The sequence below is a fragment of the Eucyclogobius newberryi genome, unplaced genomic scaffold (assembly GCF_026437365.1).
Source record: "Eucyclogobius newberryi isolate DKJ021-1_F unplaced genomic scaffold, fEucNew1.0.hap1 SCAF_3, whole genome shotgun sequence".
In the NCBI taxonomy this organism is placed as follows: Eukaryota; Metazoa; Chordata; class Actinopteri; order Gobiiformes; family Gobiidae; genus Eucyclogobius; species Eucyclogobius newberryi.
The window spans coordinates 42,254,889-42,277,236 of record NW_027315945.1 but is presented as its reverse complement, the minus strand read 5'-3'; the positions used below and the strand labels follow the sequence as shown (position 1 = coordinate 42,277,236).

The following is a 22,348-nucleotide window of genomic DNA, read 5'->3' as shown; positions in this document are numbered from 1 at the left end:
TTCTGACCTGTGGCGCTGAGGTTCTAAAGGTTCTGACCTGTGGCGCTGAGGCTCTAAGGGTTCTAAAGGTTCTAAAGGTTCTTAAGGTTCTGACCTGTGGCGCTGAGGTTCTAAAGGTTCTGACCTGTGGCGCTGAGGCTCTAAGGGTTTCAAAGGTTCTAAAGGTTCTAAAGGTTCTGACCTGTGGCGCTGAGGCTCTAAGGGTTTCAAAGGTTCTAAAGGTTCTAAAGGTTCTGACCTGTGGCGCTGAGGCTCTAAGGGTTCTAAAGGTTCTAAAGGTTCTGACCTGTGGCGCTGAGGCTCTAAGGGTTCTAAAGGTTCTAAAGGTTCTGACCTGTGGCGCTGAGGCTCTAAGGGTTCCAAAGGTTCTAAAGGTTCTAAAGGTTCTGACCTGTGGCGCTGAGGCTCTCTGTCTGGAAGACGCTCTGCAGAGGAGGAAAGTAGATGACGAGGAGCTGACCCATCAAGGAGGCCAAGACCGCGAAGCAGAACGCTCGATTACTGCACAGACCCATCTCATGGACCATCCGGGTCTGAAAGAGGAGAACAAGAGGAGGAGAACATGAGGAGGAGCAGAGGAGAACATGAGGAGGAGGAGAAGAGGAGAACAAGAGGAGGAGGAGCAGAGGAGAACATGAGGAGAACATGAGAACAAGAGGAGAACAAGAGGAGGAGGAGCAGAGGAGAACATGAGAACATGAGGAGGAGCAGAGGAGAACAAGAGGAGGAGGAGCAGAGGAGAACATGAGAACATGAGGAGGAGCAGAGGAGAACAAGAGGAGGAGGAGCAGAGGAGAACATGAGAACATGAGGAGGAGCAGAGGAGAACATGAGGAGGAGGAGCAGAGGAGAACATGAGAACATGAGGAGGAGCAGAGGAGAACAAGAGGAGGAGGAGCAGAGGAGAACATGAGAACATGAGGAGGAGCAGAGGAGAACAAGAGGAGGAGGAGCAAAGGAGAACATGAGAACATGAGAACATGAGAACAAGAGGAGAACAAGAGGAGAACAAGAGAACAAGAGGAGAACATGAGGAGGAGGAGCAGAGGAGAACATGAGGAGAACAAGAGGAGAACATGAGGAGGAGGAGCAGAGGAGAACATGAGAACACAAGGAGAACATGAGGAGGAGAACATGAGGAGGAGGAGCAGAGGAGAACATCAGGAGGAGGAGCAGAGGAGAACAAGAGGAGGAGGAGGAGCAAAGGAGAACATGAGGAGAACATGAGGAGAACAAGAGGAGAACAAGAGGAGAACAAGAGGAGAACAAGAGGACATGAGGAGAACAAGAGGACATGAGGAGAACATGAGAACAAGAGGAGAACAAGAGGAGAACATGAGGAGGAGGAGCAGAGGAGAACATGAGAACACAGGGAGAACATGAGGAGGAGAACATGAGGAGGAGAACATGAGGAGGAGGAGCAGAGGAGAACATCAGGAGGAGGAGCAGAGGAGAACAAGAGGAGGAGGAGGAGCAAAGGAGAACATGAGGAGGAGGAGCAGAGGAGAACATCAGGAGGAGGAGCAGAGGAGAACAAGAGGAGGAGGAGGAGCAAAGGAGAACATGAGGAGAACAAGAGGAGAACAAGAGGACATGAGGAGAACAAGAGGACATGAGGAGAACATGAGAACAAGAGGAGAACAAGAGGAGAACATGAGGAGGAGGAGCAGAGGAGAACATGAGAACACAAGGAGAACATGAGGAGGAGAACATGAGAACATGAGGAGGAGGAGCAGAGGAGAACATGGAGGAGGAGCAGAGGAGAACATGAGGAGAACATGAGAACATGAGGAGGAGCAGAGGAGAACATGAGGAGGAGCAGAGGAGAGCAAGAGGAGGAGGAGCAGAGGAGAACCAGAGGAGGAGGAGCAGAGGAGAACAAGAGGAGGAGGAGCAGAGGAGAACAAGAGGAGGAGGAGCAGAGGAGAACATGAGGAGGAGGAGCAGAGGAGAACATGAGGAGGAGGAGCAGAGGAGAACATGAGGAGGAGGAGCAGAGGAGAACAAGAGGAGGAGGAGCAGAGGAGAACATGAGGAGGAGGAGCAGAGGAGAACATGAGGAGAACAAGAGGAGAACAAGAGGAGAACAAGAGGAGAACAAGAGAACAAGAGGAGAACAAGAGGACATGAGAACATGAGAACAAGAGGAGAACATGAGGAGGAGGAGCAGAGGAGAACATGAGAACATGAGGAGGAGGAGCAGAGGAGAACATGAGAACATGAGGAGAACAAGAGGAGAACATGAGGAGGAGGAGCAGAGGAGAACATGAGAACACAAGGAGAACATGAGGAGGAGAACATGAGAACATGAGGAGGAGGAGCAGAGGAGAACATGGAGTAGGAGCAGAGGAGAACATGAGGAGAACATGAGAACATGAGGATGAGCAGAGGAGAACATGAGGAGGAGAAGCAGAGGAGAACATGAGAACATGAGGAGGAGCAGAGGAGAACATGAGGAGGAGGAGCAGAGGAGAACAAGAGGAGGAGCAAAGGAGAACATGAGAACATGAGAACATGAGAACAAGAGGAGAACAAGAGGAGAACAAGAGAACAAGAGGAGAACAAGAGGACATGAGAACAAGAGGAGAACATGAGGAGGAGGAGCAGAGGAGAACATGAGGAGAACAAGGAGAACATGAGGAGGAGGAGCAGAGGAGAACATGAGAACACAAGGAGAACATGAGGAGGAGAACATGAGGAGGAGGAGCAGAGGAGAACATCAGGAGGAGGAGCAGAGGAGAACAAGAGGAGGAGGAGGAGCAAAGGAGAACATGAGGAGAACAGGAGGAGAACAAGAGGAGAACAAGAGGAGAACAAGAGGACATGAGGAGAACAAGAGGACATGAGGAGAACATGAGAACATGAGAACAAGAGGAGAACATGAGGAGGAGGAGCAGAGGAGAACATGAGGAGAACAAGAGGAGAACATGAGGAGGAGGAGCAGAGGAGAACATGAGGAGAACAAGAGGAGAACATGAGGAGGAGGAGCAGAGGAGAACATGAGAACACAAGGAGAACATGAGGAGGAGAACATGAGGAGGAGGAGCAGAGGAGAACATCAGGAGGAGGAGCAGAGGAGAACAAGAGGAGGAGGAGGAGCAAAGGAGAACATGAGGAGAACAAGAGGAGAACAAGAGGAGAACAAGAGGACATGAGGAGAACAAGAGGACATGAGGAGAACATGAGAACAAGAGGAGAACAAGAGGAGAACATGAGGAGGAGGAGCAGAGGAGAACATGAGAACACAAGGAGAACATGAGGAGGAGAACATGAGAACATGAGGAGGAGGAGCAGAGGAGAACATGGAGGAGGAGCAGAGGAGAACATGAGGAGAACATGAGAACATGAGGAGGAGCAGAGGAGAACAAGAGGAGGAGGAGCAGAGGAGAACGTGAGGAGGAGCAGAGGAGAACATGAGGAGGAGGAGCAGAGGAGAACCAGAGGAGGAGGAGCAGAGGAGAACAAGAGGAGGAGGAGCAGAGGAGAACAAGAGGAGGAGGAGCAGAGGAGAACATGAGGAGGAGGAGCAGAGGAGAACATGAGGAGGAGGAGCAGAGGAGAACAAGAGGAGGAGGAGCAGAGGAGAACATGAGGAGAACAAGAGGAGAACAAGAGGAGAACAAGAGAACAAGAGGAGAACAAGAGGACATGAGAACATGAGAACAAGAGGAGAACAAGAGGAGAACAAGAGGAGAACAAGAGGAGAACATGAGAACAAGAGGAGAACATGAGGAGGAGGAGCAGAGGAGAAGATGAGAACATGAGGAGGAGGAGCAGAGGAGAACATGAGAACATGAGGAGAACAAGAGGAGAACAAGAGGAGGAGGAGCAGAGGAGAACATGAGGAGAACAAGAGGAGAACAAGAGGAGAACAAGAGGAGAACATGAGAACAAGAGGAGAACATGAGGAGGAGGAGCAGAGGAGAAGATGAGAACATGAGGAGGAGGAGCAGAGGAGAACATGAGGAGAACATGAGGAGAACAAGAGGAGGAGGAGCAGAGGAGAACATGAGGAGAACAAGAGGAGAACAAGAGGAGAACAAGAGGAGAACATGAGAACAAGAGGAGAACATGAGGAGGAGGAGCAGAGGAGAAGATGAGAACATGAGGAGGAGGAGCAGAGGAGAACATGAGAACATGAGGAGAACAAGAGGAGAACATGAGGAGGAGGAGCAGAGGAGAACATGAGAACACAAGGAGAACATGAGGAGGAGAACATGAGAACAAGAGGAGAACATGAGGAGGAGGAGCAGAGGAGAAGATGAGAACATGAGGAGGAGGAGCAGAGGAGAACATGAGGAGAACATGAGGAGAACAAGAGGAGGAGGAGCAGAGGAGAACATGAGGAGAACAAGAGGAGAACAAGAGGAGAACAAGAGGAGAACAAGAGAACAAGAGGAGAACAAGAGGAGAACAAGAGGAGGAGGAGCAGAGGAGAACATGAGGAGAACAAGAGGAGAACAAGAGGAGAACAAGAGGAGAACATGAGAACAAGAGGAGAACATGAGGAGGAGGAGCAGAGGAGAAGATGAGAACATGAGGAGGAGGAGCAGAGGAGAACATGAGAACATGAGGAGAACAAGAGGAGAACATGAGGAGGAGGAGCAGAGGAGAACATGAGAACACAAGGAGAACATGAGGAGGAGAACATGAGAACATGAGGAGGAGGAGCAGAGGAGAACATGGAGTAGGAGCAGAGGAGAACATGAGGAGAACATGAGAACATGAGGAGGAGCAGAGGAGAACATGAGGAGGAGAAGCAGAGGAGAACATGAGAACATGAGGAGGAGCAGAGGAGAACATGAGGAGGAGGAGCAGAGGAGAACAAGAGGAGGAGGAGCAAAGGAGAACATGAGAACATGAGAACATGAGAACAAGAGGAGAACAAGAGAACAAGAGGAGAACAAGAGGACATGAGAACATGAGAACATGAGAACAAGAGGAGAACATGAGGAGGAGGAGCAGAGGAGAACATGAGGAGAACAAGAGGAGAACATGAGGAGGAGGAGCAGAGGAGAACATGAGAACACAAGGAGAACATGAGGAGGAGAACATGAGGAGGAGGAGCAGAGGAGAACATCAGGAGGAGGAGCAGAGGAGAACAAGAGGAGGAGGAGGAGCAAAGGAGAACATGAGGAGAACAGGAGGAGAACAAGAGGAGAACAAGAGGAGAACAAGAGGACATGAGGAGAACAAGAGGACATGAGGAGAACATGAGAACAAGAGGAGAACAAGAGGAGGAGGAGCAGAGGAGAACATGAGAACACAAGGAGAACATGAGGAGGAGAACATGAGAACATGAGGAGGAGGAGCAGAGGAGAACATGGAGGAGGAGCAGAGGAGAACATGAGGAGAACATGAGAACATGAGGAGGAGCAGAGGAGAACATGAGGAGGAGAAGCAGAGGAGAACATGAGAACATGAGGAGGAGCAGAGGAGAACAAGAGGAGGAGGAGCAGAGGAGAACGTGAGGAGGAGCAGAGGAGAACATGAGGAGGAGCAGAGGAGAGCAAGAGGAGGAGGAGCAGAGGAGAACCAGAGGAGGAGGAGCAGAGGAGAACAAGAGGAGGAGGAGCAGAGGAGAACAAGAGGAGGAGGAGCAGAGGAGAACATGAGGAGGAGGAGCAGAGGAGAACATGAGGAGGAGGAGCAGAGGAGAACAAGAGGAGGAGGAGCAGAGGAGAACATGAGGAGGAGGAGCAGAGGAGAACATGAGGAGAACAAGAGGAGAACAAGAGGAGAACAAGAGGAGAACAAGAGGAGAACAAGAGGACATGAGAACATGAGAACAAGAGGAGAACATGAGGAGGAGGAGCAGAGGAGAACATGAGAACACAAGGAGAACATGAGGAGGAGAACATGAGAACATGAGGAGGAGGAGCAGAGGAGAACATGGAGTAGGAGCAGAGGAGAACATGAGGAGAACATGAGAACATGAGGAGGAGCAGAGGAGAACATGAGGAGGAGAAGCAGAGGAGAACATGAGAACATGAGGAGGAGCAGAGGAGAACATGAGGAGGAGGAGCAAAGGAGAACATGAGAACATGAGAACAAGAGGAGAACAAGAGGAGAACAAGAGAACAAGAGGAGAACAAGAGAACATGAGGAGAACATGAGAACATGAGAACAAGAGGAGAACATGAGGAGGAGGAGCAGAGGAGAACATGAGGAGAACAAGAGGAGAACATGAGGAGGAGGAGCAGAGGAGAACATGAGAACACAAGGAGAACATGAGGAGGAGAACATGAGGAGGAGGAGCAGAGGAGAACATCAGGAGGAGGAGCAGAGGAGAACAAGAGGAGGAGGAGGAGCAAAGGAGAACATGAGGAGAACAAGAGGAGAACAAGAGGAGAACAAGAGGAGAACAAGAGGACATGAGGAGAACAAGAGGACATGAGGAGAACATGAGAACAAGAGGAGAACAAGAGGAGAACATGAGGAGGAGGAGCAGAGGAGAACATGAGAACATGAGGAGGAGAACATGAGGAGGAGAACATGAGGAGGAGAACATGAGGAGGAGGAGCAGAGGAGAACATCAGGAGGAGGAGCAGAGGAGAACAAGAGGAGGAGGAGGAGCAAAGGAGAACATGAGGAGAACAAGAGGAGAACAAGAGGAGAACAAGAGGAGAACAAGAGGACATGAGGAGAACAAGAGGACATGAGGAGAACATGAGAACAAGAGGAGAACAAGAGGAGAACATGAGGAGGAGGAGCAGAGGAGAACATGAGAACACAAGGAGAACATGAGGAGGAGAACATGAGAACATGAGGAGGAGGAGCAGAGGAGAACATGGAGGAGGAGCAGAGGAGAACATGAGAACATGAGGAGGAGCAGAGGAGAACAAGAGGAGGAGGAGCAGAGGAGAACCAGAGGAGGAGGAGCAGAGGAGAACAAGAGGAGGAGGAGCAGAGGAGAACAAGAGGAGGAGGAGCAGAGGAGAACAAGAGGAGGAGGAGCAGAGGAGAACATGAGGAGGAGGAGCAGAGGAGAACATGAGGAGGAGGAGCAGAGGAGAACATGAGGAGGAGGAGCAGAGGAGAACATGAGGAGGAGGAGCAGAGGAGAACATGAGGAGGAGGAGCAGAGGAGAACATGAGGAGGAGGAGCAGAGGAGAACATGAGGAGGAGGAGCAGAGGAGAACATGAGGAGGAGGAGCAGAGGAGAACATGAGGAGGAGGAGCAGAGGAGAACATGAGGAGGAGGAGCAGAGGAGAACATGAGGAGGAGGAGCAGAGGAGAACATGAGGAGGAGGAGCAGAGGAGAACATGAGGAGGAGGAGCAGAGGAGAACATGAGGAGGAGGAGCAGAGGAGAACATGAGGAGGAGGAGCAGAGGAGAACATGAGGAGGAGGAGCAGAGGAGAACATGAGGAGGAGGAGCAGAGGAGAACATGAGGAGGAGGAGCAGAGGAGAACATGAGGAGGAGGAGCAGAGGAGAACATGAGGAGGAGGAGCAGAGGAGAACATGAGGAGGAGGAGCAGAGGAGAACATGAGGAGGAGGAGCAGAGGAGAACATGAGGAGTCTTTCAAACCTTGGAGCGTGAGCTGAGGGCGTTGAACATGTCGAAGAACACGAAGCAGGTGAAGGTCATGGTCGTGTCTCGAGGAGTGATCACATTGTCCTGGAGCTGAAGCACACAACATGTCAACAACACAACATGTCAACAACAACACAACATGTCAACAACACAACAACATGTCAACAACACAACATGTCAACAACACAACATGTCAACAACAACACAACATGTCAACAACACAACAACATGTCAACAACACAACATGTCAACAACACAACATGTCAACAACAACACAACATGTCAACAACACAACAACATGTCAACAACATGTCAACAACATGTCAACAACACAACAACACGTCAACAACACAACATGTCAACAACACAACAACATGTCAACAACATGTCAACAACACAACAACATGTCAACAACATGTCAACAACATGTCAACAACACAACAACACGTCAACAACACAACATGTCAACAACATAACATGTCAACAACACAACAACATGTCAACAACACAACAACATGTCAACAACACAACATGTCAACAACACAACATGTCAACAACACAACAACATGTCAACAACACAACAACATGTCAACAACACAACAACATGTCAACAACATGTCAACAACATGTCAACAACACAACAACACGTCAACAACACAACATGTCAACAACACAACAACACAACAACATGTCAACAACATGTCAACAACATGTCAACAACACAACAACACGTCAACAACACAACATGTCAACAACACAACAACATGTCAACAACACAACATGTCAACAACACAACATGTCAACAACACAACAACATGTCAACAACACAACAACATGTCAACAACATGTCAACAACACAACAACACGTCAACAACACAACATGTCAACATCATAACAACATGTCAACAACACAACATGTCAACAACACAACAACATGTCAACAACACAACAACATGTCAACAACATGTCAACAACACAACAACATGTCAGCAACACAACAACATGTCAACATGTCAACAACATGTCAACAACACAACAACAACACAACATGTCAACAACATAACATGTCAACACCACAACAACATGTCAACAACACATGTCAACAACACAACAACTTGTCAACAACACAACATGTCAACAACACAACAACATGTCAACAACACAACATGTCAACAACACAACATGTCAACAACACAACAACATGTCAACAACATAACATGTCAACAACACAACAACATGTCAACAACACAACATGTCAACAACACAACATGTCAACAACACAACAACATGTCAACAACACAACAACATGTCAACAACACAACAACATGTCAACAACATGTCAACAACACAACAACACGTCAACAACACAACATGTCAACAACATAACATGTCAACAACACAACATGTCAACAACACAACAACATGTCAACAACACAACAACATGTCAACAACACAACAACATGTCAACAACATGTCAACAACACAACAACATGTCAACAACATGTCAACAACACAACAACACGTCAACAACACATGTCAACAACACAACAACTTGTCAACAACACAACATGTCAACAACACAACAACATGTCAACAACACAACATGTCAACAACACAACATGTCAACAACACAACAACATGTCAACAACATGTCAACAACACAACAACACGTCAACAACACAACATGTCAACAACATAACATGTCAACAACATGTCAACAACACAACAACACGTCAACAACACAACATGTCAACAACATGTCAACAACATGTCAACAACACAACAACACGTCAACAACACAACATGTCAACAACACAACATGTCAACAACACAACATGTCAACAACACAACAACATGTCAACAACACAACAACATGTCAACAACATGTCAACAACACAACAACACGTCAACAACACAACATGTCAACAACATAACATGTCAACAACACAACAACATGTCAACAACACAACAACTTGTCAACAACACAACATGTCAACAACACAACAACATGTCAACAACACAACATGTCAACAACACAACAACATGTCGTCAACAACACAACAACTTGTCAACAACACAACATGTCAACAACACAACAACATGTCAACAACACAACATGTCAACAACACAACATGTCAACAACACAACAACATGTCAACAACATAACATGTCAACAACACAACAACATGTCAACAACACAACATGTCAACAACACAACAACTTGTCAACAACACAACATGTCAACAACACAACACATGTCAACAACACAACAACTTGTCAACAACACAACATGTCAACAACACAACAACATGTCAACAACACAACATGTCAACAACACAACATGTCAACAACACAACAACATGTCAACAACATAACATGTCAACAACACAACAACATGTCAACAACACAACATGTCAACAACACAACAACATGTCAACAACACAACATGTCAACAACACAACATGTCAACAACACAACAACATGTCAACAACATAACATGTCAACAACACAACAACATGTCAACAACACAACACGTCAACAACACAACAACTTGTCAACAACACAACATGTCAACAACACAACAACATGTCAACAACACAACATGTCAACAACACAACATGTCAACAACACAACAACATGTCAACAACACAACATGTCAACAACACAACAACATGTCAACAACACAACAACATGTCAACAACACAACAACATGTCAACAACACAACATGTCAACAACACAACAACATGTCAACACCACAACATGTCAACAACACAACAACTTGTCAACAACACAACAACATGTCAACAACACAACAACACGTCAACAACACAACACGTCAACAACACAACACGTCAACAACACAACATGTCAACAACACAACATGTCAACAACACAACACGTCAACAACACAACAACTTGTCAACAACACAACAACATGTCAACAACACAACAACACGTCAACAACACAACAACATGTCAAAAACACAACACGACAACGCAACACGTCAACAACACAACAACATGTCAACACAACAACAACATGTCAACATGTCAACAACATGTCAACAACACGTCAATAACACAACAACATGTCAACAACACAACAACATGTCAACACCACAACAACATGTCAACACCACAACAACATGTCAACACCACAACAACATGTCAACACCACGTCCCGTGTCTAAGGACACGGGACGCTGGGACATGTGTCTAAGGACACGGGACGCTGGGACATGTGTCTAAGGACACGGGACGCTGGGACATGTGTCTAAGGACACGGGACGCTGGGACATGTGTTTAATCTGTTATTCACTGTCGAGGAAAGTGTTGTGATTTTAGACGTTACAAAAGTAAATGGAAATATAGCCGCAAGCGGCAATGATCGGCCCTCGCCACGCAAGAGGAGGCGGGGCTAACACGCCCCAATTTTCCTTTTTCCTTTTCACACATTTTTAGGTTGAGGTTAAACGCCCTGAAGGAGTTCTAGAAGTATAAAGTGTCAACATGTTCACACTGGAATAACATTTATGTCATCGCTACGGCAACGACATCACAATTACGACATGAGTCTGAGCGACGATTTTGATGGAGATGCCATAATTGAATTGTGTGTCAAATTTCGTAAAATGTCTCAAAACTAAACATTAAACCTCCATATAAAACCTGCAGGGGGCGCTGTGGCGCCACATTCATGTATTTCACTTCAAGTAGTTTTAGGGCAAAGAGTTTAACAACTGGTTCTAATTTGAGGCAAACGGCAGAAATGTAAAATGGACATTTCTGAACTTGCAGCTCCAGTTTGAGCCGCTCAGAGACCGTGACAGGGTCAAAGTCATGAAAGAACTTTGGACGTCCCACGCCTCAGCACCATTTTCACCCAATTTCAGCTTTTTAAGGCCGACGCCCTGAGGGGGAGGAGTTTGTGAAAGTACCACGTTTGTAAAAACTCCCGAGTCATGCTTAGCCATTTTTGAACCAATATGGCCGACATTTGGTTGGACGGACGACGTTGCCGTAATAATATTTGTTACTTCTCTTGTCTCCATCTGCCTCTGCGCCAAATGTCATGATTCTACATCAGATTTTATTTTTGTCATTTCCAACCTCTCGATGCATTTTTGGAGCATTTGTGGCTGAAGAGCCAATTATTTCATTCTAGAAAAGAGAAATAGCCAGAATGTAGAGGGGCGTGTCCCGAGGGGCGTGTCCCGAGGGGCGTGTCCCGAGGGGCGTGTCCTGAGGGGCGTGTCCCGAGAAGAAGAAGAATATTCTGATGCAAATATTTTTCAAATATCATAAACTATACATTTTCCTCATGGTGTTTAACTCCGCCCACTTTGTGTTATTGTCCCTCTACAGTCATAATGTTCCATTTTGGCATCACATGTTTATATGAACGGAACATGCAAGAGATGGAACGTGTTCATGAGACACTTAGAGCAAACCAGTGCTTTATTTGGGGATAAAGCGCTCGTCATCTCCATAAAAAGCACTTTTGCACGAGCTCCGCCCGTTTACAACGCTAATGTTCCATTTTTCTACAACTAATGAGTCTGCACGAGGAAGTGGACCAGCGCTTCACACTACATGTGCACTTTCACAGCCGTGCTTCTCACGGCCTTACGGGACTAATGGGACGAATGGGACGAATGGGACGAATGGGACTAATGGGACTAATGGGACTAATGGGACTCTCGCCAGCTTGTGGCGCTCGGGCCTAATTGATATTTTTAGTAATTGCAGTGGTATTTACAGTGCTAGTAGTCGTAGTAGTCGTAGTAGTCGTAGTAGTCGTAGTAGTCGTAGTCGTAGTAGTCGTAGTAGTCGTAGTCGTAGTAGTCGTAGTAGTCGTCGTAGTCGTAGTAGTAGTCGTAGTAGTCGTAATCGTAGTAGTCGTAGTAGTCGTAGTAGTCGTGGTCGTAGTAGTCGTAGTAGTCGTCGTAGTAGTCGTAGTAGTCGTAGTAGTCGTAATCGTAGTAGTCGTAGTAGTCGTAGTAGTCGTAGTAGTCGTGGTCGTAGTAGTCGTAGTAGTCGTAGTAGTCGTAGTAGTCGTAGTAGTCGTAGTCGTCGTAGTCGTCGTCGTAGTCGTCGTAGTAGTCGTAGTAGTCGTAGTAGTAGTAATCGTAGTAGTCGTAGTAGTCGTGGTCGTAGTCGTAGTAGTCGTCGTCGTAGTCGTCGTAGTAGTCGTAGTAGTCGTAGTAGTCGTAGTAGTAGTAATCGTAGTAGTCGTAGTAGTCGTCGTAGTCGTAGTAGTAGTCGTAGTAGTCGTAATCGTAGTAGTCGTAGTAGTCGTAGTAGTCGTAGTCGTAGTAGTCGTAGTAGTCGTAGTCGTAGTAGTCGTAGTAGTCGTCGTAGTCGTAGTAGTAGTCGTAGTAGTCGTAATCGTAGTAGTCGTAGTAGTCGTAGTAGTCGTGGTCGTAGTAGTCGTAGTAGTCGTCGTAGTAGTCGTAGTAGTCGTAGTAGTCGTAATCGTAGTAGTCGTAGTAGTCGTAGTAGTCGTAGTAGTCGTGGTCGTAGTAGTCGTAGTAGTCGTAGTAGTCGTAGTAGTCGTAGTAGTCGTAGTCGTCGTAGTCGTCGTCGTAGTCGTCGTAGTAGTCGTAGTAGTCGTAGTAGTAGTAATCGTAGTAGTCGTAGTAGTCGTGGTCGTAGTCGTAGTCGTAGTAGTCGTCGTAGTAGTCGTAGTAGTCGTAGTAGTAGTAATCGTAGTAGTCGTAGTAGTCGTGGTCGTAGTCGTAGTAGTCGTAGTCGTAGTCGTAGTCGTAGTCGTAGTAGTCGTAGTAGTCGTAATCGTAGTAGTCGTAGTAGTCGTAATCGTAGTAGTCGTAGTAGTCGTGGTCGTAGTAGTCGTAGTCGTAGTCGTAGTCGTAGTAGTCGTAGTAGTCGTAATCGTAGTAGTCGTAGTAGTCGTAGTAGTCGTGGTCGTAGTCGTAGTAGTCGTAGTCGTAGTAGTCGTAATCGTAGTAGTCGTAGTAGTCGTAGTAGTAGTGGTCGTAGTAGTCGTAGTAGTCGTAGTAGTAGTGGTCGTAGTAGTCGTAGTAGTCGTAGTAGTCGTCGTAGTCGTCGTAGTCGTCGTAGTCGTCGTAGTCGTCGTAGTCGTCGTAGTCGTCGTAGTCGTCGTAGTCGTCGTAGTCGTAGTAGTCGTAGTCGTCGTAGTCGTCGTAGTCGTAGTAGTAGTGGTCGTAGTAGTCGTAGTAGTCGTAGTGGTCGTAGTAGTCGTAGTAGTCGTAGTAGTCGTCGTAGTCGTCGTAGTCGTCGTAGTCGTCGTAGTCGTCGTAGTCGTCGTAGTAGTCGTAGTCGTCGTAGTCGTCGTCGTAGTCGTAGTCGTCGTAGTCGTCGTAGTAGTAGTCGTCGTAGTCGTCGTAGTCGTCGTAGTCGTCGTCGTCGTAGTCGTCGTAGTCGTCGTAGTAGTCGTAGTCGTCGTAGTCGTCGTAGTCGTCGTCGTAGTCGTAGTAGTCGTAGTAGTCGTAGTCGTCGTAGTCGTCGTAGTAGTCGTAGTAGTCGTACTAGTCGTACTAGTCGTACTAGTCGTACTAGTCGTAGTAGTCGTAGTAGTCGTAGTAGTCGTAGTAGTCGTAGTCGTCGTAGTCGTAGTCGTAGTCGTAGTCGTAGTCGTAGTAGTCGTAGTAGTCGTAGTGGTCGTAGTAGTCGTAGTAGTCGTCGTAGTCGTCGTAGTCGTCGTAGTCGTCGTAGTCGTCGTAGTCGTAGTAGTCGTAGTAGTCGTAGTAGTCGTAGTAGTCGTAGTCGTAGTCGTCGTAGTCGTAGTAGTCGTAGTCGTAGTCGTCGTAGTCGTAGTAGTCGTCGTAGTCGTAGTAGTCGTAGTAGTCGTAGGCAGTACCTCTCTCCAGAAGACGAAGAGCGTCCCACACACGATGATGAAGGCCGACACCAGGACTTTCACCAGGAGGCTGCGGGTGATGATGCTGTCGCCGAGGTTACGGGGAGGCTTTCTGATGACATCACGATCCACAGGCTCCACCCCCAAACTGCACACACACAAGAACACATCATTCACCAGATCCGGGCCCGACCCCAAGCCCGAGCCGGACCTCCCCACCCTGCTCACCTCCGGCCCCCGCCCGCTCACCTCCGGCCCCCGCCCGCTCACCTCCGGCCCCCGCCCGCTCACCTCCGCCCCGCCCGCTCACCTCCGACTCCCCCCCGCTCACCTCCCCCCCGCTCACCTCTGGGCTGGAGGCCCGTCCATGATGATGTTGATCCACAGGATCTGCATGGCGTTCAGAGGGTTTGGGAAGTTCATCAGAGTCGCCAAAGAGATGAGAGTCAGAGCGGCGATGGAACTATAAAGCAAACAAAGAGATGAGAGTCAGAGCGGTGGGAAACTCCTCCCCCCAACCCCAGGGGGAGGAGTTTCCCCCCTTTTCCTCCACAAAAAGAGTAAAAAAATGGACAATAGATATAATAAAGAAAAAGAGTTGGGAGGTTATCACAGGGGCTTTGAGTGCAGTGGAAACATGCTTTGATGTGAGTGTGTAAAGTTCTACAGTGTGATCTACAGTGTGATCTACAGTGTGATCTACAGTGTGATCTACAGTGTGGCAGTGTGATCTACAGTGTGATCTACAGTGTGATCTACAGTGTGATCTACAGTGTGATCTACAGTGTGATCTACAGTGTGATCTACAGTGTGATCTACAGTGGGTGGAGCCTCACGTGCTGAGCTGGAAGCGCACAAAGTTTGTGATGTTGTTGTAGATTCCTTTGCCCTCCTCGATCGCCGACCTGCAACAGACCAGAATTTAAACAGGTGAACTAAACCCGGACTAAACCCGGACTAAACCCTTGTCTAAACCCGGACTAAACCCGGTCTAAACCAGGTCCAAACCCGGTCCCGGCCTCACAGGATGGTCTGGAAGTCGTCGTCCACCAGGATCATGTCCGCTGCCTCTTTACACACGTCTGTGCCGCTGCGTCCCATGGCAACGCCAATGTCAGCCGCTTTCAGAGCCACTGCATCGTTTACACCGTCACCGGTCATCGCCACGACAGCACCGATGTTCTGCAGAGACTACAGGAGAACATGAGGAGAACATGAGTTAGAACAGAGCAGATGTTCTGCAGAGACTACAGGAGAACATGAGGAGAACATGAGTTAGAACAGAGCAGATGTTCTGCAGAGACTACAGGAGAACATGAGGAGAACATGAGTTAGAACAGAGCAGATGTTCTGCAGAGACTACAGGAGAACATGAGTTAGAACAGAGCAGATGTTCTGCAGAGACTACAGGAGAACATGAGAAGAACATGAGTTAGAACAGAGCAGATGTTCTGCAGAGACTACAGGAGAACATGAGGAGAACATGAGTTAGAACAGAGCAGATGTTCTGCAGAGACTACAGGAGAACATGAGTTAGAACAGAGCAGATGTTCTGCAGAGACTACAGGAGAACATGAGTTAGAACAGAGCCGATGTTCTGCAGAGACTACAGGAGAACATGAGTTAGAACAGAGCAGATGTTCTGCAGAGACTACAGGAGAACATGAGTTAGAACAGAGCAGATGTTCTGCAGAGACTGCTCCTCATGTTCTCCTGTAGTGGCATTTGTTGCTCTTTGAAGACCTAAACCCTCAGACCAGTCCATCAGGTCAGGAACAGGATTTACCTTGACAATCTTGAGTTTGTGTCGGGGACTGGCTCTGTAGAACACTGCGATCTGCACAAACACCACACAGTGAGTCAAATGTACAGCTGAGCAAAGAAACGTGCAGAAGGTCAGACTGACCCGAGACACCATCTGAGAGAGCTGCTGAAGGTCCAGAGCGTCCACCTCATCTCCAGAGAGGCACTGACCGCCTTTAGAGTACAGCCCCAGGCGCCCGGCTGCAGGACACACAGGGGTATGAGCTCGGGTATGAGCTCGGGTGTGGCCCGGGTGTAGTTCGGGTGTGGCTCTGGTGTGGCTCGGGTGTGGCCCGGGTGTAGTTCGGGTGTGGCTCGGGTGTGGCTCGGGTGTGGCTCGGGTGTGGCTCGGGTGTGGCTCGGGTGTAGTTCGGGTGTAGTTCGGGTGTAGTTCGGGTGTGGCTCGGGTGTAGTTCGGGTGTAGTTCGGGTGTAGTTCGGGTGTGGTTCGGGTGTAGTTCGGGTGTGGCTCGGGTGTAGTTCGGGTGTAGTTCGGGTGTAGTTCGGGTGTGGCTCGGGTGTAGTTCAGACCTATAGCGACGGCCGTCTCCTGAGAGTCTCCCGTGATCATCTTCACTGCGACTCCAGACGAGATCAAAGTGGAAACAGCTTCTTTTACTCCTGAACGAGGAGGATCCAACATCCCGACCAGACCCACGAAGGTCAGCGAGGAGAGATCCTGACCCACAGCGAAGGCAAGGACTGAGAGCAGAGAGACCGGGTCAGAACCAGAGAGACCGGGTCAGAACCAGAGAGACCGGGTCAGAACCAGAGAGACCGGGTCAGAACCAGAGAGACCGGGTCAGAACCAGAGAGACCGGGTCAGAACCAGACAACCTTTTGTTAATTACAATATACGAGCGTGTAGACCGCATTATAATGTTGTGATATGAAGTACTACCAAATAAACTGGTCCAGACTGACCTCTGACCTGTGTCCTGTGTCCTGTGATTGACCTCTGACCTGTGACTTGTGACCTACCTGTGTCCTGTGACTGACATCTGACCTGTGTCCTGTGATTGACCTCTGACTGACCTGTGTCCTGTGACTGACCTCTGACTGACCTGAGCCGTGTCCTCTGACTGACCTGAGTCCTGTGACCTCTGACCTGAGTCCTGTGTCCTCTGACTGACCTGAGTCCTGTGACCTCTGACTGACCTGAGTCCTGTGACCTCTGACTGACCTGAGTCCTGTGACCTCTGACTGACCTGTGTCCTGTGACCTCTGACTGACCTGAGTCCTGTGAGTCCTGTGACTGACCTGAGCCGTGTCCTCTGACTGACCTGAGTCCTGTGACCTCTGACTGACCTGAGTCCTGTGACCTCTGACTGACCTGAGTCCTGTGACCTCTGACTGACCTGAGTCCTGTGAGTCCTGTGACTGACCTGAGTCCTGTGACCTCTGACTGACCTGAGTCCTGTGACCTCTGACTGACCTGAGTCCTGTGACCTCTGACTGACCTGAGTCCTGTGACCTCTGACTGACCTGAGTCCTGTGAGTCCTGTGACTGACCTGAGTCCTGTGACCTCTGACTGACCTGAGTCCTGTGAGTCCTGTGACTGACCTGAGTCCTGTGACCTCTGACTGACCTGAGTCCTGTGAGTCCTGTGACTGACCTGAGTCCTGTGACCTCTGACTGACCTGAGTCCTGTGACCTCTGACTGACCTGAGCCGTGTCCTCTGACTGACCTGAGTCCTGTGACCTCTGACTGACCTGTGTCCTGTGACTGACCTGTGTCCTGTGACTGACCTCTGACCTGTGACTGACCTCTGAGTCCAGCTGAGCCCATGTAGCTGATCTGCTGCTGGTAGAGCTCCCTCTGCTGGTGGCTGAGGGGCAGTGTTGCTCCATGACTGTGGTACGAGCTGCAGAAACCAATCACCAGCTCGAACGCTCCTTTGACAAAGTACAGAGCTGCTTTGTCCTAGAACATGGAGAACAAGAGAACGTGAAGAACATGAGAACGTGAAGAACATGAGAACGTGAAGAACATGAGAACGTGAAGAACATGAAGAACATGAGAACGTGAAGAACATGAGAACGTGAAGAACATGAAGAACATGAAGAACATGAGAACGTGAAGAACATGAAGAACATGAAGAACGTGAAGAACAAGAGAACGTGAAGAACATGAGAACGTGAAGAACATGAGAACATGAAGAACATGAGAACATGAAGAACATGAGAACGTGAAGAACGTGAAGAACATGAGAACGTGAAGAACATGAGAACGTGAAGAACATGAGAACGTGAAGAACATGAGAACGTGAAGAACGTGAAGAACGTGGAGAACGTGAAGAACATGAGAACGTGAAGAACATGAGAACGTGAAGAACGTGAAGAACATGAAGAACGTGAAGAACAAGAGAACGTGAAGAACATAAGAACGTGAAGAACATGAGAACGTGAAGAACATGAGAACGTGGAGAACATGAGAACGTGGAGAACATGAGAACGTGGAGAACATGAAGAACATGAAGAACATGAGAACGTGAAGAACATGAGAACATGAGAACATGAGAACGTGGAGAACATGAGAACATGAAGAACATGAGAACATGAGAACGTGAAGAACATGAGAACGTGGAGAACATGAGAACGTGAAGAACATGAGAACGTGAAGAACATGAGAACATGAGAACATGAAGAACATGGAGAACATGAGAACGTGGAGAACATGAAGAACATGAAGAACGTGGAGAACATGAGAACATGGAGAACGTGGAGAACATGAAGAACATGGAGAACATGAGAACATGAAGAACATGAGAACATGAGAACGTGGAGAACATGAAGAACATGAGAACGTGAAGAACGTGGAGAACATGAGAACGATGAGAACGTGAAGAACGTGAAGAACGTGAAGAACGTGGAGAACGTGAAGAACGTGGAGAACATGAAGAACATGAAGAACATGAAGAACATGAGAACATGAGAACGTGAAGAACATGAGAACATGAGAACGTGGAGAACATGAAGAACATGAGAACGTGAAGAACGTGGAGAACATGAGAACGATGAGAACGTGAAGAACGTGAAGAACGTGAAGAACGTGGAGAACATGGAGAACATGGAGAACATGAGAACGTGGAGAACATGAGAACGTGGAGAACATGAGAACGTGGAGAACATGAGAACGTGGAGAACATGAGAACGTGAAGAACGTGGAGAACATGAGAACGTGGAGAACATGAGAACGTGGAGAACATGAGAACGTGAAGAACGTGGAGAACATGAAGAACATGAGAACGTGGAGAACATGAGAACGTGAAGAACGTGAAGAACATGAGAACGTGAAGAACGTGGAGAACATGAGAACGTGGAGAACATGAGAACGTGGAGAACATGAGAACGTGAAGAACATGAGAACGTGAAGAACATGAGAACGTGAAGAACATGAGAAGGTGAAGAACATGAGAAGGTGAAGAACAAGTAGAACATGAAGAACGTGAAGAACATGAGAACGTGGAGAACGTGAAGAACATGAGAACGTGAAGAACATGAACGTGAAGAACATGAACATGAAGAACATGAGAACGTGAAGAACATGAGAACGTGAAGAACAAGAGAACGTTAAGAACATGAGAACGTGAAGAACATGAAGAACATGAGAACGTGAAGAACATGAGAACGTGAAGAACATGAGAACATGAAGAACATGAGAACGTGAAGAACATGAGAACGTGAGAACGTGAGAACATGAGAACGTGAGAACGTGAGAACATGAAGAACATGAGAACGTGAAGAACGTGGAGAACATGAAGAACATGAGAACATGAAGAACATGAGAACGTGAAGAACGTGGAGAACATGAAGAACATGAGAACATGAAGAACATGAGAACGTGAAGAACGTGGAGAACATGAAGAACATGAAGAACATGAGAACGTGAAGAACATGAGAACGTGAAGAACATGAGAACATGAAGAACATGAGAACGTGGAGAACATGAGAACGTGAAGAACGTGGAGAACATGAAGAACATGAGAACGTGGAGAACATGAGAACGTGAAGAACGTGGAAAACATGAGAACGTGGAGAACATGAGAACGTGAAGAACGTGAAGAACGTGGAGAACATGAAGAACATGGAGAACATGGAGAACATGAGAACGTGGAGAACATGAGAACGTGAAGAACATGAGAACGTGGAGAACATGAGAACGTGGAGAACATGAGAACGTGGAGAACATGAGAACGTGAAGAACGTGGAGAACATGAAGAACATGAGAACGTGGAGAACATGAGAACGTGAAGAACATGAAGAACGTGGAGAACGTGAAGAACATGAGAACGTGAAGAACATGAGAACGTGAAGAACGTGAAGAACAAGAGAACGTGAAGAACATGAGAAGGTGAAGAACATGAGAACGTGAAGAACATGAAGAACATGAGAACATGAAGAACATGAGAACGTCGAGAACGTGGAGAACATGAACATGAGAACATGAGAACAAGAAGAACATGAGAACGTGAAGAACGTGGAGAACATGAAGAACATGAAGAACATGAGAACATGAAGAACATGAGAACGTGGAGAACATGAGAACATGAAGAACATGAGAACATGAGAACGTGGAGAACGTGGAGAACATGAGAACATGAGAACGTGGAGAACATGAGAACGTGAAGAACATGAGAACGTGAAGAACGTGGAGAACATGAGAACGTGGAGAACATGAGAACGTGGAGAACATGAGAACATGAAGAACATGAGAACATGAAGAACATGAGAACATTGAGAACGTCGAGAACGTGGAGAACATGAACATGAGAACATGAGAACAAGAAGAACATGAGAACGTGAAGAACGTGGAGAACATGAAGAACATGTAGAACATGAGAACGTGAAGAACATGAGAACATGAAGAACATGAGAACGTGGAGAACATGAGAACATGAAGAACATGAGAACATGAGAACGTGGAGAACATGAGAACATGAAGAACGTGGAGAACATGAGAACGTGAAGAACATGAGAACGTGAAGAACGTGGAGAACATGAGAACGTGGAGAACATGAGAACGTGGAGAACATGAGAACGTGAAGAACGTGGAGAACATGAAGAACATGAGAACGTGGAGAACGTGAAGAACGTGGAGAACATGAGAACGTGGAGAACATGAGAACGTGGAGAACATGAGAACGTGAAGAACGTGGAGAACATGAAGAACATGAGAACGTGGAGAACATGAGAACGTGAAGAACATGAAGAACATGAGAAGGTGAAGAACGTGGAGAACATGAAGAACGTGAAGAACATGAGAACGTGGAGAACGTGAAGAACATGAGAACGTGAAGAACATGAGAACGTGAAGAACATGAAGAACATGAGAACGTGAAGAACATGAAGAACATGAGAACGTGAAGAACAAGAGAACGTTAAGAACATGAGAACGTGAAGAACGTGAAGAACAAGAGAACGTGAAGAACATAAGGTGAAGAACATGAGAAGGTGAAGAACATGAGAAGGTGAAGAACATGAACATGAGAACGCGAGAACGTGAAGAACAAGAGAACGTGAAGAACAAGAGAACGTGGAGAACATGAGAACGTGGAGAACATGAGAACGTGGAGAACATGAGAACGTGGAGAACATGAGAACGTGAAGAACGTGAAGAACGTGAAGAACATGAGAACGTGAAGAACATGAGAACGTGAAGAACATGAGAACGTGAAGAACAAGAGAACGTGGAGAACATGAGAACGTGGAGAACATGAGAACGTGGAGAACATGAGAACGTGGAGAACATGAGAACGTGAAGAACGTGAAGAACGTGAAGAACGTGAAGAACGTGAAGAACATGAGAACGTGAAGAACATGAGAACGTGAAGAACATGAGAACGTGAAGAACATGAGAACGTGAAGAACATGAGAACGTGGAGAACAAGAGAACGTGAAGAACAAGAGAACGTGAAGAACATGAGAACGTGAAGAACATGAGAACGTGAAGAACATGAGAACGTGGAGAACGTGAAGAACATGAGAACGTGAAGAACATGAAGAACGTGAAGAACATGAAGAACATGAAGAACATGAGAACGTGAAGAACGTGGAGAACATGAAGAACATGAAGAACATGAGAACATGAAGAACATGAGAACGTGAGAACATGAAGAACATGAGAACGTGGAGAACATGAGAACATGAGAACGTGGAGA

The 22,348-nt window shown here is 47.3% G+C and overlaps 1 protein-coding gene across 1 annotated transcript in view; it reads right to left on the bottom strand.

The window, feature by feature from the left end:
- Positions 1-22,348, bottom strand: part of atp2c1 (ATPase secretory pathway Ca2+ transporting 1) — a 71,989-nt gene that overhangs the window by 5,920 nt on the left and 43,721 nt on the right. The window contains exons 17-26 of the mRNA XM_072460203.1: positions 17,955-18,111; positions 16,718-16,888; positions 16,291-16,388; positions 16,171-16,221; positions 15,409-15,575; positions 15,221-15,289; positions 14,731-14,847; positions 14,385-14,532; positions 7,537-7,632; positions 392-533 (exon numbers count right to left, since the gene is read on the bottom strand). Coding sequence (XP_072316304.1) covers positions 392-533; positions 7,537-7,632; positions 14,385-14,532; positions 14,731-14,847; positions 15,221-15,289; positions 15,409-15,575; positions 16,171-16,221; positions 16,291-16,388; positions 16,718-16,888; positions 17,955-18,111 — 1,216 coding nt within the window. The remainder of the gene's footprint in view (positions 1-391; positions 534-7,536; positions 7,633-14,384; positions 14,533-14,730; positions 14,848-15,220; positions 15,290-15,408; positions 15,576-16,170; positions 16,222-16,290; positions 16,389-16,717; positions 16,889-17,954; positions 18,112-22,348) is intronic.